Here is a 16,350-nt window from a genome sequence, read left to right on the forward strand (position 1 = left end):
TGTTCGGGCACTTTCAATTTTGGAGTTAAACAATGAGGACACTTTCCAAGAGCCTTGTAAGACAGAAGAACAAAGATCTGGGAGTTTTCCCAGGTCAGCTCCACACCTGATTTATAATATAAACCAATCACAAACACAAATATTTATTGAAGGGGGAGGGTATCATTAATGAAACCTAATTAGCTATTGATACTTCTTTCACAACAGAAAATAGCTTTTTTTGGACAATGTACAGCATAATGTGTGTGCTTCAGACAACGGAAAGAATACCAGAATGCTCTGCCCAGAGTATTCCAGTCACCGGCTCTTAGTAAATCATAATAAATTTGTTTCAAGCATATAGAATTAGTTTTAATAGAAGACATGAACAGCATTCCATGTTATGTTGTCCAAAAAATTTCTTGGTCAGGTCCCTGTTTGGTTTGAGTTCTGCAGTTTCCACGCCGTGTTCGGGCATCACTCCAATCACCCTAGTCACCACTCACTCCTTTGATAGCATCAGAACCTAACACCATTTACTGCTGTGCCATTCAAATTTTCCTGCGACGTTCTTGAAAACGCTTCAATTTTCAGCTGCAAGGATGGGAACAACTTCTTCCAGAACAACAGTGATCACTGATCATTGCCCAAATCTAGGGTGAGAAAAGAAAATTTCTAAAATTGCAGAAAAGCTGCGATTGAAATGTTTTAACGAAATGTGATTCCTTTCTATTTTTTAAATTATAAGTATGCCAGATTTTTAAGTTATGTATTATTTATTCTATTTTGGACTCTGCACTGGGAATATCATTCCTTCAGCATTTAGCTTCACGTTTAAAAATGTTTATACAAATACTAGAACTGATCACAAGTGGGATTTATCACCGAGAATGAAAATATTTTTGTTTAGAGAGGGAGAGTTTGGAATAAAACTTCAGAGATGTGGACATCCTCATCTTATACTGCTTTTTAGCATAATGATAAAAGCCTAGAAGATAAGGGTTGCTGTGGATATATGTACAATAGAATAATATGTTACACAATACCTTTTCCAACAATAAAATGAAAATATACAGCTCAGTACAATTTAAAGAATAATTGTTATTATACTTGTTGCATTTAGTAACTGTGTAAATGTGTTTTTGGTTTCCGAGGGAACTAAACTCTAAAGCATAGGACAGAAAGGAGCTACAGCATGGTCCAGGGGGCCTCCACATGGGGACAGCAAGGGGACAAGGACTGTGGGCCATACTGTGCAGAGCCCTTCCCTCTGATATAAACATTACCTGTTGTGGTGCACACATGCTAAAATAAAACACTTATCTCCTGTTTTTCCTAGTTTCCTTCCTGCATGCCCTGTATTTGGTTGATTGCTTTCCCACGGAGGTGATGCACACTTTGCCCCTGTTGTCACATCTATGAACGAGACCCTTTTTCTCGTGTAGGTTTCACAGAAAGCTCAATAAAGGGTCTCTACTAAGGGTGCTAGTTTGTTTTTTTTCTACACTCTTGCATATCTTTCACACAACACAAGCAGAAAGAAATGCTTCAAGCATCACAGAACATGGAATTACTTTTAGCTCTGTATTTAGACAGGCACAACATTTCTGGTTCCTCTAATTCCAATCGACAGGAGAGAAATGTAAGAACAAAATGTTTCAGGCAAGAATGGAATAGCCTTGTTAACTCTGAAGACCTCTCTAGTAGAGCCTCAGGCAAAAGCAAAGGAATTCCAGCATAACACGAATAAACACCTTCTATTCCAACTCCACCTGTTTCTTTGAATTTGGCAACCCAGGCATAACGTAGGCTTGGAGCCAAACCCACCCATGAAGACGAATTAAAAGGTCAGAGTAAAGACCAGGTCACCTCACGGTTAACAGCGCTTCCTAAAGAGCCTGGTCTATTCCTCCTCCAGCTAACTGGAAATGGAAGAACATGAAGGCCTCAAGTATTATTCAACTTACTTGTAAACCGAGGCCCAGTGATGAAGTTGGTAGTGGCAGCAGTCTGGGGCTGGTCCTGTTGGGTAAGGACATCATCACTGAGACAGAGAAAGAGAATGAAAGCATTTAATCTGTGCATTAACCCGAAGTTTGAACTTTGGGGATGGTTAGAGCAAGGTTTAAGCTAAATCCTGCAGTACAGAAATGTTCAGGGCATCTCCCAGTCCATGTGCAAGTGCCTGGAGGTGCTCCCTTAGAGACCCTGGCTGAGCTGTCACACTGGCTGCTTACTAAAATGGAATGGGGCTATGCTGAGGCAACCAAGGCAACAGCAGCAGCCTAGATTTCTTCTCATGACATCTGGATGGTGACACGTGAGTGAAAGCTTTCAGTCTCTGCCTTTGCACCTCGTATCTCATTTTATCTCCAGCAGTTTGATTCAGGTTCTAAACATACTGGAGAGCCTTACACAAGAGTCAAAAAGGAGCGTTTTGCAAATATCGGTAACTTCTTGGCTCACATTTTTAAGCTATGCAACCTGCACCACTTTAGCCCTCAATAAAGTATAGCAGTGCACAGTGAATGTTGTGGTTTTATTCTTTACTATGCTACGATATTGGCTAATGCCTCCAGCCCATGGCCGTTTCTCCATCAGGTGGCTTGGAAAGGCACACCACAAAAGCAATCTGGCTCCACCGCTTTGGATAGCAGGCACAGCATTTTTGCTGTCTTTCTGGCTGCAAATGGTGGACTTTGTAAAACAGCTGCCCAGCTGGGGTTACTGTGCATCAGACACAACAGAATTTTGATGACAGAGAACAGATACAGGTGTCAGGATGGTTAGCGAGGTTCTCTTTTTTCAGCTTGACCCCAATTTATGCACAGACCAACCTAAAGGCTGAACCCATCACTCGGTTTCTACATAGCTGCACTATGACCTTTGGTAAAGTCCATGACCTTTGATAATACCATCAGGTTTATTTACATTGAAGGTAGTTTGTGTTACAAATTCGTAAGATGATGAAAACCATCCATTTTTTTAAATATGCATTAGATATAAACACTGTAGCCTACTTTGTATAATTATTCAGAAGATTGATAACAAATCTCCATTCTTTGCCATTTATTTATCACTCTCAGTCTTACAGACAGATAAGAATTAATCTAATAATGTCCTTTATGTTGTTATATGCACAAATGATTTTCAAAGGATTACATCCTTTGGTTTTTCTGATTCTATGGTTTTATGTTTTTCGCAGCATTTTTTCTTAACTTCTTAAGTTAGGATCCTATGAAGTTAAAACCATTGGGTTTTTTTAGAGTCTCTTTTTCATCATTTTAATTTGACATTTGCATGAAAAATTTCAGAGCAGATATGAAAGAAAATCAAATGCTATTTTGATGTATCAGGAGCTCATCTCTAAAGATTCTGAGCATCAGATATTTATATCTGCGTTCAATCCATTGGGAAGCTGCTTCAAACACAATGGATCTTGTCAATCACTCTATATACATATGGTTTGGGATTACTAAACAAACCAAAAGTGGTCAAAAAGCCCTAGGCAAACCGAAATGTTTAATGCAGTACATTGCATTAACATCTCTCTCTGTGTCCTTTTCATTAGCACACGCTGCTTGCTTTGCCCGCTTCGAAACCAAAAGCCAAGCAGCGAACAAAGAGACGGTTTCATAACCAGAATATTTTGAGTGGGCAGATGCATAAAACTCATCAAGTCAATTAAAAACAAGCCTCACATAGAAATTTTCACTGGCCAAGCTGTCTAGCTGAAACACGGGCTTTTTGTCTCCTTACCTAATCTGCATACACGTCACACCCATGGAAAACTTGTCATCGGCGGTGCCAGGAGATGTTTTAACTTACAGATCAGTCAACAAATCCTGCTGACTGCTTATCCGACTGCAGCAGCGATGCTGATGGAGCCCCTGCAGGTCAGTCGATCCCACGCTGCCCCAGCAAGCCCACAGGCCGTGCCTTGATGCCCGTGCCTTGATTCCTTTCCCTGCAGAAGCAAAGGAAACGTTACTTTCCTAGAGGAGCAAGCCGCAGCCAGCCCGCGGTGTCCCTGTAGACAGGCACGCAAACAACCTCAAGAACTGAGAGCGGTGCTGATGCTAAGGAAATAACTTTTAGTTCCAGGCAAACAGTGAGCTGTTTCGGCTCCAGTTCCCGCTGTCAGAACAGCCTCACGCATGCGGCCCTGGTGCCAGGAACAACTCTTAAATCGGCGGTGAGAGGGGAGGCTGAAACAAAATAGGCCTTGACACTGAAAAACAACTCGATAAGCAAAACAAGTACAAGGAGACCATCACTTGCCAATTACTAGAAAATGACAGCCCTTTTTGAAAAATACAGTGTTTTGTACGTTTGCATTCAGCATTAGAAGTTGTAACATGATGCGGAGGCTTGGTGGAGGACGGGAATTCCTTTTTGCAGAACTTCCGAGGTTCCTGGGTTCAGCTTGGTCTCCGTGTGGAACAAGAAGCGATGCTCCCTTTACTCTGAAGCAGGGCTGGGGCTCTCCCCAGAGGCACGGTGAGGGAGGTGGCAGGGCTGGGCTGCCCATGGCAAGGGGCCAGGCTCTGCCTCCTTGTCGTCCTGGCACAAGAAAGAGCATCAGCCTCCGAGATGTCTTGCTTTCAACAAGCTGGCAAATTCTGATAAAAATTGGTTTGCTGGCGCTTTCATAGCCAGCTCTACTGAGAGTGTTTACAGCAACTAAACGCTAGCAAGGACTGCAGACTCAGCAGAAGGAGGAAAATCAATATTCATTTCTTAGGAGGGAGAAAGAAGAGAGAGAAGTTGAAAATGAGAAAAGCTGCATTCAATTCCGGTTTCCAAGTACCTCCATCCATTTCTTTTTACAGCACCGCAGCGCAGCAGAGCAATCCAGCATGGCCACGACAACAGCAGCAGCCCGGAGTTTATGTTGCAAATCCTGGCCCCTACTGCAACGCCTGGCAGGGAAAAGCTTTTCTCTACGTTTTCATGTGTTCGGGCCATTTGCTCTCTCTGTTGCTCTCCCTGGCACCTGGAGTGATTTTTGTCTCTCTGGTTGCAAAAGCAAGCTCTGGAGGGGAGAGGACAAACTAGGAGGCTGGGGATTAAGGACCCAGAACCAAGTCCTCGAAGCTGTTTCAGCTGGTGGCAGCTGCCCAGCTGTTTAACACCTCAGCAGTGGATTCCCTGCTGCGTTTCCTTGCCATTTCCCTCAGCAGCTCGATTTGAGCAGCCTCGGGGCCTGCCTCCGCAGCTCAGCCCTCCCTGCTGCCGTCACGCACACGGCGCCACGGGACGCACATGGGTGGCGTGACAGATTGGCAGAGCACGGCTGCAGCGTAGGAAGAGCCTGCCTCCCGCTCCTCCAGGATGTGGCAGGAACCACGAAATCGCTCTGGGCTGCAGGCTGAGCTCATCCCCCTGCCCCACGGTCAGACGCCCACAGCTCCTCCAGCCTGCCTGCAGCACTCGCCCACGCCAGCAGCCGACACGGGCACGGACCCAGCTCTCAGGCCCACCTTGTGAGAATGCTCCAGTGCCACCTGCACACAGGTTGTGCCTCTATTCCTTATTGGTTTTAGGACCTCTAGTGGCAGAAAAAAAAAAAAATATAAAAGTGTTTGCAGAGAAAATCATCTTGGAAAGCTCTTCACGAGAGGACGAGACATCAAATACCTATGAACTCCAGCCAGTCAGGAAGGGATGTCCAAACGCCATTTCCTTAATTAACACTCTGGGTCTTCTCCAGGAAAAGTTATTTTATCTTCTCCTTTCTCATACAGGATGCTGCAAAAGAATAAAGTCTGCCAGGAAAATACTGCAGGCATAAAATGCACTTACAGCTATCAGTGATCAGCACTGCCTGTCAGTAACCTTTTTAGCGAACAGCTATCCTCAATTATTGATATTTCAGTATGGGTTTTCAAGGTGAGTCTGTGGATGACAGCTTTAAGTTTTCTGTTTCTCAGCAGGACCACTCTTGGCATGGTTAACACTGAAAATGTGGTGCAGACAACGAAATCCTTTCCCTCCAGGTAACCCTCATTTTGACCCGTGACAGCACAAAGTGTCTCGTCTCATCCCTCCAATTGCCAGGCCACTGATTTCCCTCTCAAACCCAAGAAAATATCAAGCTGCACAAGGGGAAAGAGCTATTTACACCTGCTCCTGTACTAGGTCTCATCAGTGCAATTATGTTATTAAAAATGTTTTAAACACACCTGAAAAATAAACAGTGAAAGGAGTAAAACCCTAGCCGAGGACAAAGTCTACCTCCAGCAGGAACCCAGGAGAGCCACATCCTTCTTTTTTTGGCAGCAGAGAGACAAACCTAATGGAGAACACAGGAGAGCAGCAGCAGAAGTGGCAGGATGGAGGAGGTTATTGCTGAGGCTGTGACAATGTGCAGGCGGCCGTTTGTTCCACCGAGACCACGAGCTGTCTGTACCCCAGGAAATGCCTGACTGGACGTTTCAGAAATATGCAAAAATCCACAATCGAGGTTTCCTCCCGGCCCTACGGGAGAGGCTCATCCCTCTCAGCTCTCTGGTTGCTTTCTGCTGAACTCCCTACAAAGAAAAAGTGGAGGAATTTCCACCAGCAAGGTAACTGTGAACTAGAGACACTCCTGGCATTGTCATCTCTTGGCAGTCACAGGCAGTGAATTACAACGTGCTGCACCTGGGGGAAAACACCAGAAAGAGTCTGCGTGGTGAAGACAGGTATCTTATGCCCTGACAGGACTGCAGTAGCTGCTGAATGACACAGAGTAGCACAGAGTTCGGCAGTGATGTACAAAAAAAAGAAGCCAGCCTCATCTCTCATTAACCAAAGTCCCCCAAAAAATGAAGCTTTGGAGGAACCCAAACTCCTCACAGATTGCTGTCCAGTGCCAGCCTGCAGGGTGGGACCGCATGGGGTGAGAGCTACTGGAATATTTTAAATTGACTTCAGAATTATTATTCGCTTCTGAAATGCTGAAACATCTCAGCTGACACTTTTGCACCAACTTAATTTTTGTGACTTTAATGCTCCTTCCCCTCTCTCTTCCCTATTTCTCAGTTCAGCAAGAGATAAATAAAACAGACGCCACGTCTGGTCATGCACAGCCTCAGAAAGTGCCCTGGGGTACTTCAAACAGGGCCCTGGGCAGGACAGAGTCTCCCTCTCTTAGAAATCAGTTTGCTGTGCTTCTGCCTCCCCCCAAGCCCTCAAACACAAGTGACGCCGAAATGCACCTGCCCAGCCTGAGCTGTTGGCTGACCCAGCGAAGCAGAAATGAGCTGCAGCCTGAAATATTTATGAAAGGCAGCCGTGGAGGGCAGAAAACCCAGAAATTTATTATTTACCGTGCATGCCCTTTATTCTCCGTTCAGGGGTAATTCATTCGAATTCTGCTCTGCTGTAGAGTGGAGCAGAGCTGGGGTAACCTCACCAAAGCAGCCTGGGTTACTCCAGCTTTACGCGGCTGTGCTGAGGGGTAGGATCTGCCCCAGAGCATCCTTCAGAAAGCATTTTATATGAGCTGTCTGTGTGCCTACAGCTCAAGCTACCCCCAGCCACTTTCATCTCCACAAGCTGCCCTTGCGAGGCAACCTGCGACTGCGTTCACAGACCTAGCAGGATAATTTCTTACTCCTCGGGGTTGATTAACCTGTCGGAGAGGGATCCGTGCCTTCAGAACTCTATTTTTGCAGGTGTTCCTGGGACAAACGCCTCAGCTGCACAAAAGCGAACTAGACAAAATGTGCAGACGCTTTATTTGGCATGGAAAGAAACCAAGGACACGGCCCCTGCTAGAGTTGCAAAAATAAGAAGAGTGCGGGGAACTTGGCCTGCCTCAGTGGAAACTCGGCGTTTGGGTGGCCTCGCTGCAGCCTGTGTGGGACCAGCAGCTGAATGGAGAGGCCGGCCGGGCCTGGAACGCCAGCAAACCCTCCCAGATCCGTCACTTGGCAGAGGTACTGACAGAAACTCTCTGGCCGAGAAAGCACAATCAAATCCTGCGACGTGTAGTACCTCGAGAAGGGGTCCGTCAGTCTGAAACGCCGTGCAAGCTGACATCCTCTCCGGTTGCTGATTTATCTGACCTCTCCTTCAGTTAGGAAAATCCTAGACTCATAAAAAACCATAGGGAGGGGAAAAATTTGCAAGGATCAGACTGTTTGATAGGGATTAGATTAAATTCTCCCGCTGCACATCTTCCATACATCACCCCCGTTTGTTGCTCTGCTGCTTCCCATGCCCTTTTCACCACCCCGTAAGGAGGACCTGTGTTTGCCTCTAAGTGCCCCCCTGTGCCCTATACACCAGGGTTTGGGAATTTTGCTGGTTGTCTCAACAGCACAGGGACTGAGCTCCCCCTTCCGCAGCTTCTGCTTGCCCAAGGACAGCCTGCAGGCTCTGACCCCAGGCTGTTTGCACAGCCTGTCAAAAACTATCTGTGTACAGAGATTGTAGCAGCACAGTGAGTATCACAGTTCAGGCTAAAAGGCAATCCTGTGCCAAGCTCATTCTAGGTCACCAACTTCCTAAGGGTATTCTTCCAAGAAAGAGCTTTATCTTGAGTAGTTCTGCCAGAGCAGACAGGCTGAGTTACGATTAACCCCTTCTTCAAAAGGAAGAGCAAGAATTATTCACTCCATGGCATCCGTCGTCTGTTATTTATTCATGGTAAGATTGTTTTTTTCCAGGCCAGCATTAAAAAATAAAGTCACGAGGTCAGAGTGCTTTTGAATGGAAAAATTATTCACCCTTTCAAAAAGGACACTACTTTAAATGTGCATCTTGGGCTGCATCCACATTCCTTTGATTAAAGTAAATGCAGTGTGTTCAACTTTAAAAGATATCTCACCCTGAAACACACCATCACTCCAGTCAAGGGCTTTATTGCCTGGAAAGTTCAGATACCCATCAGGGAAGTCACTGCAGCAAAGACTGGGAAATACAAGAGGCACACAGATGTGGCTTTGAAGAAAGAAAGAAGCCATATAAGAAAGGCAATATGGCTAATTAAAAAGCACACGGAAAGGAAGCAAACAAATTACAAAATTAAACAAAGTCAGCTAAATGCTGGGAGGAGAGGAGCATTAACCAGCCTGAAAGTCCCACCAGAACGCGTGGAGCTTCCACCCCTTCATCAGCTGCTGCGAGGGGAGTGCAGCAGAAAGACACCCCAGCTGGAGCAGGAAGGCCACCTGAGCTGATGGAACCAGCAAGGTTCATTTGTGGGGTTCACCACAAACAGAGCGAGGCAGCTCTCCTAACAGAGTGTACTGACACCATGTAACTCCTTTTCACGGTTTATAATTTGTCACACAACTTCAACAAGTGATTAGCTAAGCTTACAGAAAGATATACTTATTTCTGAGACCGTGCCACTAGAGCATCAGGCTCAAGAAGCTCGTAACTTACCAACTGTGTGGTAGTGTTGTGGGGAAGCACCCCCAAATGCCGGCCCTGCTCCTTGTTAGACTCCTCCTTAGCTGAGGGCAGTGCTGCGGCTGGACAGCAGGCCAGGCAGCACCATGCCTTGACCTGGGACAGCCACTGCTGCTGGCACCACACGTCACCTCACCCCCTGGGACAGAAGTGTTGTCACTGGCTCTGAAACAGCACTCCGATGGGTGGTTTCTCTCTGCCTCCAGCCTGATTTTGCATTTAAATTCGAAGTCTGATCCTCTTTACCAGGCTCCGGGGTGTACACCAGAATCCACCAGTGCGTTAACGCCAGTGCAATGCACTGGGGGTTACAGAAGCCTCTGCATGATAAAAAAGCAAAGCCAAGGGTATTCCACCATTATGAGAGGGAAAAAAAAAAGGATAACGTAGGGTTCATATTTTATCTACTTTTTTTCTCCACTATATATAATTAAATCAAACTTTAATCTTAATATCTGCCACAAGCCACAGTATCAGTTCTAATCTGTATGGAGTGACACAAAATGATAATTTTTTTGCCGCAGTGTACGGAGATCTGTACAGCACTATCTGAGAGATACAATAAATGCCATAAGATGAATGCATCGGCTTTGCACAGGTGCAGAATTTCCCCAGACAGACCCAGCAACGGGTCAGAGATCTGCAGAAATGAGAACAGCTAGGCAGTAACTATGTCAATGTACTTAAAAAAAAAAAATCCTCCCTGATAAATGTATTTTATTTTCCTAGAAATAACAACTATTTCATGCTCTCTAAGATTATATCAGCAAACTTGTGTGTAAATACTGTTAAGACTACACACAAGTCCTACAAACGTAGGACTAAACACAGTAGGACTGCATCAAGCTCCGAAACGCTGCAGCTATTTAGACAGCTACTGGGCTGGAGTAACTTTTACTCGAAACACGGAACATGTCAATAGGTGGTTACTAACCTGTCCAGCATTTGTGAGGCCAAAGCAAAATCATTCGCCAAAGGAACAGAAAGAGCCTGAAGAGGGCACCACAGGAATGACTTAGAGGACAGCTCCTGTTGATTTTACCCTGAGACCAGCGATAGCTGGAGCCTTCCCCAGAGGAACAGCTGCTGCACTCAAGCAGCCAGGCAAGAACCTGAACTTTGACCTCAAATTAAAAAATCATCACCACACAACAACAACAAAAAGAGGAAATCACGGTAGCAAAATGAAAACACGACCCCTAAGTTTCAATAGTTGAGAATTACTTTAAAATACATTTTTAAAACTAAGATTTTAAGCCTCACTTAGAATTTACAGGGCCCTAACTCACAGATTTCAAAAGCTTGGTTTCAGCAATGACCTAACTGCAAGCACAACTGAAAACACAGAGAAGAGCAAAAAGAAAAGATGCTTAGTTAACAACATATGTAGGGCAAATACTCATGAATAAATTAGTGCTCTGTGAATCCACCTTAGATTACTTTTCCACTAGAAGGAAGAAAGCAGACAGGTTATCACACTCAGAAATCAGTCTAGCTGCCGTTCAGACATGTTTCACAACAATAACCCCTGACAAGTCTTTGAGACTTTGAGGGTCCCAACATTTTCCTTCTCAATCGCACCGCTGCCGACACCACTATCACGTACATTTTGAATCGTTCCCTCACATCACCTTACGCTAGCAGAGCTTCTTCCCTCTCTATAGCAAGGGAAGGAAAAGAAAGCCAAGAATGAGGGTGGAAAACAAGAAACAAGGAGTGTTCAGGGGGCTGGGCCTCCCTCGGTGTGCTGGTGGACAGCACAATCAAGCTTGTGGCTCAGGAAAAAACCCAGAGGTATAGCTCAGAAGAACTCCACTCTCTGCTTTACCTGGAGTAAGGGCTAGATTTGCATGGCACGGCACATACCCTCAAGCAGATGATACCACTTTGCTGTTCAGGGTTTTTCTTTGGATTTGGGGTTTTTCCAGAGCTATGGTCACTGCCTGCTGGCTGCATAAAGGCACCGGTGGATGGGGCAGCTGGCCTCTTGCCCCCAGAGCCACCCACTCTCTGCTGTGACTGCTCGGTGGCAGGGTTCGTGGCAGAGCAATGATTTTCCAGGACACGGTGAGAAGCCTGCACCAGGCGGGCGAGCTGCCAAGATTTGTGCAGAGTTTACCTGAGATGCAAACAGATTGAAACGGGGCTGTAAAGGGGCAGGAAGGAGTGATGACAGGTCTTAAGCATTTACCCTCCTGGTTAGCATTTACCCTCTTCCCTAGTCCCTTTTGCCCCATTTCCTCCCTGACAGCATGTGACACCGAAAAATGCTTCCCAGCTTGGCACAGCTTCTTTCAGCTGCTGCCACCGTCACTCAAACGGTCTGATCACTTGCAGCATCCTCAGGGTTACACAGGATCCCCCAGATCCTCCCTGTCTCCTCTATGCCATGGCCACCACAGAGAGACACAAAGAAATTAGTGTTTTAAATTACCATGAAGCAGAATCAAAGCTATATCCTAGCTAACTGTAAAGAGAAAGGAATCTACGAGAAACTCACGGCCAACGTTTGTCACTACTTCAAGTATTCTGATAAAAACACTTCACTAAGCTTTCAGCGTAACAAATACCTGTCCCTGCAGTCAAGGTTGATCTGAATGTTACACCCAAATGCAGGAGGGATGGAAATGGGATATGAGGAAACTACTTTTCCTAGTGACAATGCACAGCTGTCAGCTCACTTTAATTTACACCTTGAAGGTTTATCTGAAACTAACCAGAATCTGCTGCTTGGTGCACAGACCAGCTGGTCCACACAATCCCCTTTATTCACATGATGCTCTGCAAAGGAGATGAGTTTTTTTTTGGCGGTGCTGAGAATCAAAATTAAAAATTTTGATGGCAGGAAGGAATGACAAGGTATTTGCCTGACAGCCCTTCAGGTCACCACGACTTCCCTGCCACACAGGCACAGGGAGGGAGTGCAAGAGCTGTAATTGGTGACCCACAGACCTCAGCTCTTAGAGGTCCAGGGTCTTTGCCCCAGACTGCCAGAGCAGCTATTCAGAACTACTCGAGAACTAATCGTGTCTGCCTGGTACACAGGCACAGTGAGTTAGCAGTACATGACCCTCTCAGCTCGTTTCTTTGAAATGCAAACAAGATCCTGACTGTTGGAGGAGCAGAGCCTCTTCAGCTTAACAAAGAGCAAATTATTTCCCGTTTCTTCCTTTAACATTGTGGCAACAGGGTATTGCTTGTTTTCAATACGACATGGGAGCCTAGCGGTGTGTAACAGCGCTGATGGCATTAGCCATTTCAGAGCTTGGCCGTCTGAAACTGATCACAAGTTTTTCCACCCTCTGTAACCCCCAGTGAGCATGACTTACTCCAGCGGCGTCTGCAGTCTGCATTAACGTCCGCACAATGCTGTTCTTTATCAAACACATCAGACCCCTCTGTGCAGAGTCAAGGACCTCATCAATTACACAACCCATCTCCTTGTCCGAGACAAGCAAGCAGCCAAAGCTTTCTTTGTGCCCCACATAGCTGTCTTTGCAGCAGACAAGTGAGCCCTTGGTTTCCAAGAGCACGCAGCACACAAGGGATGGATAAGGGGCCTACACACTGGGCAGGAGCCCACGGCGGTATGAGGAAATCTCGTGACTGAATTCCAAGGCAGGAACATAGCTGATGGGTTACTCAGATTGCCCTGCCTGCAGCTTTGGAATTACACAGCACAGAGGAATTAAAAAAAAAAGTCATCTGCTATCGCTGGAGTCAAAAGCTTCTTACCGGTTAGGAAAACACAAAAATGGGCACGTTACCATCACTGAGCTTTTATTAAGGCTCCACTCCACTGCTACAGAACTCCACCCCTCTCTGCAGAACAGAAGGGAAAGCAATGAAATGGCTCAACACTTTTTAAACGTCTTTCTCAGACTCCCAAAAGGCAACAAAAGGGGGAGAGAGATCATCCATCCTTGTTGCTTTGTCTGTCTCCTCCCTCCTCCACCTAGGACAGCAACCGTTCCCTCAAGATCTCTAAGACACTGCAATGAAACCAAGTTGAAAGCAATTTCTGCAGGCAAATGTGGACACATCCTGTTCTAACTAAGTCAGACATGATATTGTGCTGTTGTTATCCTATGAAAAAGCTCTGGAAAAGGAAAAAGGGAGACAAAATAGTTGACTGAAGCACTGATATGTACTACCTAACATAACCATAACATCCATTAATGGCATTATTAAATAAACACAATCCAAATAAGATGCAGCTGATAAACACTTCCTTACAACCTTGTCGGAATTCGACCACGTGGAATATAAGCAATTCTCTACTTAAGTTTCAAAAAACATATCTTCATGGCAATGCCTTACCTTCATTAAAAAAAAGAACCCCCCCTTGAAATCTGGCCAAATTAATTCTGTAAAATGCATGCACGTTCAGATATCCTACGTGAATCACTTTGGGCGGAAAAAAACAAACAACTGATATTTATGCAGTCTGAATATGAGCTTAAATGGGGTTCCTGTAAATTTCCTTTGTAGCACCTACTGCTGGACTGACAACCTGACCACTTTTTTTTAGCTAACCTGAAGAGATTTCAGAACCACAAGCACTGCAGCAGCAACTCAACACCTTCAGAAACTATTCTGGCCGGTGCACAAACAGAATAACAGAATAAGCAACAGCTCATTATAACCACTGGTGCAATTTCAAGAATCTTTATTTAAATAAACAGTCGAAATAAATATTTGCTAAGAAATAGCTAACCAGTTACCACAGCATCTTCTGAAGCACAGGTATTTAAGTGACACGAGTGCCACCTGCTGGTTTCGGCATCAAAACACTTCGGGTTGTGCACGGTGCCTTCAAAACTTCTAGCTAGAGGGTGTAGGGTTTGTTTGTTTCTAAATAACTCGAATGTTCCTTTCCAACATTCACAGAACGTTGTAAGAACAAAAATAATTAAAAGAAGGACATCAGTAAGACTTGTTTATCTCTAGTGCCTGGAGTGAAGTAATTATATAAACGCTGCACAAATATTTCCCCCCAAATTTACCTTCACAGATGTCAAATCCTACAAAACATATGAATGATCATTCTTTTCAATAAATACTTATACACAGTGGCCTGTAATACAAGAAGTAGTCTTAGAATCAAGGTACTTTCAGAGTATGCTCTTCCAACTCTATCTTAAAATTCTTTTTTATTCATAAATCAAGCGAACTGTGGGCATCTTTTCTCTGGGAAGTGACAGAACAAAGTGAGACCGAAAAATTCAGGAAGTGCACTGCTAAAAATGGGACAGAGAACTGCAGCCTGCTTTATATTTGCTGTAACAGTCAAATCACTGAGACAATATGGGCATATTAAAATCCAGTTGTGAGTTCAAGTCCATTTGCACATTACTAGCTTCGAAGGGTAGAAGAGTTGGATTCCTTTTGTTTCATTTCACACACCAGAAGTGTATCATTATTTCAGATATCCCGCTAATACAGCTACCAAAGCTGTTTCTAAGCAACTGCAATTTATCAAACACATCTGCTTCAATCCACGTGCTGCGCCTTCTTTGCGCTTGCAGTAGTGAAAACAGTTTACCAGCAGCAGTGGTTCTGGGCCTCCCGTTCTTCCTAAACTCAGCACAGGCTGGAAGCATGAGGGTCCACTTCCTAGGTGACACCGAGACACACCAACACAGCAACTCTGTATGGCACCACGCCCCACAGGCCTTTACATCTTGTCTCCCAAAATTTCATCTCTCTGTGCCACTCTGCACTCACATATGCTCACTGCTCTCTACCATATCCAACTGTACTGTCACTCTGCACGCTTCTGAATACTGATTTGAAGTCAATCCGGATCATATTCCAAGTCTTCCAGAATATGTAACCCAGCTATTATTTTCTTAAAATGTGCAACATTTTAGAACAAAACCCGTCCATGTTCATGTCCAAGAAAATTCTTATTCGTGTCATTATGACAGCCACTTATTGCACTCATTTCTCACAGCAGCAAGAACTTCCAGGCGGAGTACCATGTCTCTTCCCGAAGTTGTCATTCCCACAATTTCTCATCCTAAAGCAGCAACAGTTCATGATGCGTTCGTCAGCACTTAACCAGTTCCTTGTTTGCCAAAGGTTCTGCAATGACTTCATCACGCATGAACTGTTCCTAGAGACAGCAAGCAGAGTTTTAGTTGGATTTCGTTATTTTTGCACCTCCTCTCCCTCAGAAGACATCAGATCACCATTTTGCTTTCTGGTGTGGATGTAAATGGCATCAAATTGTCTCCCAGAAGATGAGAGCCGTAGCATGCCTACTACTTGTAAAAATTAAATTAGATGACTGTGCTGCTGGAGTCACAGACATCTTAACATCTCTGAGGCTGTTTTGCCCACGTTTCACCCCATGCTCACCCAGAGCAGGCATGATATAAAGCTCAGACACAGCAGCTGGCGGACTCCAGAAAAGAAAACAACGCAGGAGAGGGAGCCACAACAGAAGGGATGCTTCAGCCAGCTCCCTGCCAGCCTCACCCCAGGCTTCCCAAGGCCTTTAAAAAATCCACAACAAACCCCAACCCCCTCTTGGCTGAGGCAGCACGAAGCGTGGAGGCGCAGATTGCCCTCCCGCACCCACCTGGTCGTAGATGACGCGCAGGATGAGCGAGCAGCTGGGGCAGGTGGCCACCTCCTCGCCGTTCTCCAGGTCCTCCTGAAACGGGGGCAGGAAACGCTCAGACAGCGGCCGCCCCTCACCCAGGGACCCCTCACCCAGGGACCCCTCACCCAGGGACCCCTCCCTCCCCCCCACCTCCCAGGGGCCCTCCCTCACCTCACAGCCCCCCCAATCACCTCACGGGTGAGCCCCCAGCCCCCCCGCCGTTACCCGCGTGATGAGGAAGCGGTCCCCGCAGGGGCAGGGGTAGCTGTAGGTGCCGCTCTCGGCGTCGTACTCGAAGTCCTCGATCTCCACCTCGTCGTGGAACACCGCCATCATGGCGCCCGGCCGGAACGGGC

At 45.7% G+C, this 16,350-nt stretch overlaps 1 protein-coding gene and 1 long non-coding RNA gene across 3 annotated transcripts; both read right to left on the minus strand.

Moving 5' to 3' along the window:
• Positions 1–127: 127 nt before the first annotated feature.
• LOC311222431 lies at positions 128–4,209 on the minus strand. 2 transcript variants are annotated; one of them, XR_014619351.1, is made up of 3 exons: positions 3,739–4,209; positions 1,947–2,023; positions 128–632 (listed from the first exon to the last, which is right to left on the minus strand). It is a non-coding gene; the product is annotated as an uncharacterized lncRNA (long non-coding RNA). The 2 variants fall into 2 exon arrangements; XR_014619352.1 differs by lacking the exon at positions 3,739–4,209 and having other exon boundaries at positions 1,947–2,417.
• A 9,827-nt stretch (positions 4,210–14,036) lies between these two features.
• Positions 14,037–16,350, minus strand: DPH3 (diphthamide biosynthesis 3). The gene is made up of 3 exons (XM_084281361.1): positions 16,220–16,350; positions 15,971–16,045; positions 14,037–15,502 (listed from the first exon to the last, which is right to left on the minus strand). The coding sequence occupies exons 1-3, from the start codon at positions 16,328–16,330 to the stop codon at positions 15,437–15,439; spliced, it is 252 nt and encodes an 83-aa protein (XP_084137487.1). The 5' UTR covers positions 16,331–16,350; the 3' UTR covers positions 14,037–15,436.

The sequence above is a fragment of the Netta rufina genome (assembly GCF_964035555.1).
Source record: "Netta rufina genome assembly, chromosome: 2".
Lineage (NCBI taxonomy): Eukaryota > Metazoa > Chordata > Aves > Anseriformes > Anatidae > Netta > Netta rufina.

Excerpts from the sequence above, each read along its gene's own strand:
- DPH3 (XM_084281361.1), bottom strand. The coding sequence starts at position 16,330 with ATGATGGCGGTGTTCCACGACGAGGTGGAGATCGAGGACTTCGAGTAC. Across the intron at positions 16,046-16,219 it reads ACCGCTTCCTCATCACGCGG|GAGGACCTGGAGAACGGCGA; the intron begins GTAACGGCGGGG and ends CCCCCGTTTCAG. Across the intron at positions 15,503-15,970 it reads TGCGCGTCATCTACGACCAG|GAACAGTTCATGCGTGATGA; the intron begins GTGGGTGCGGGA and ends TGCTGTCTCTAG.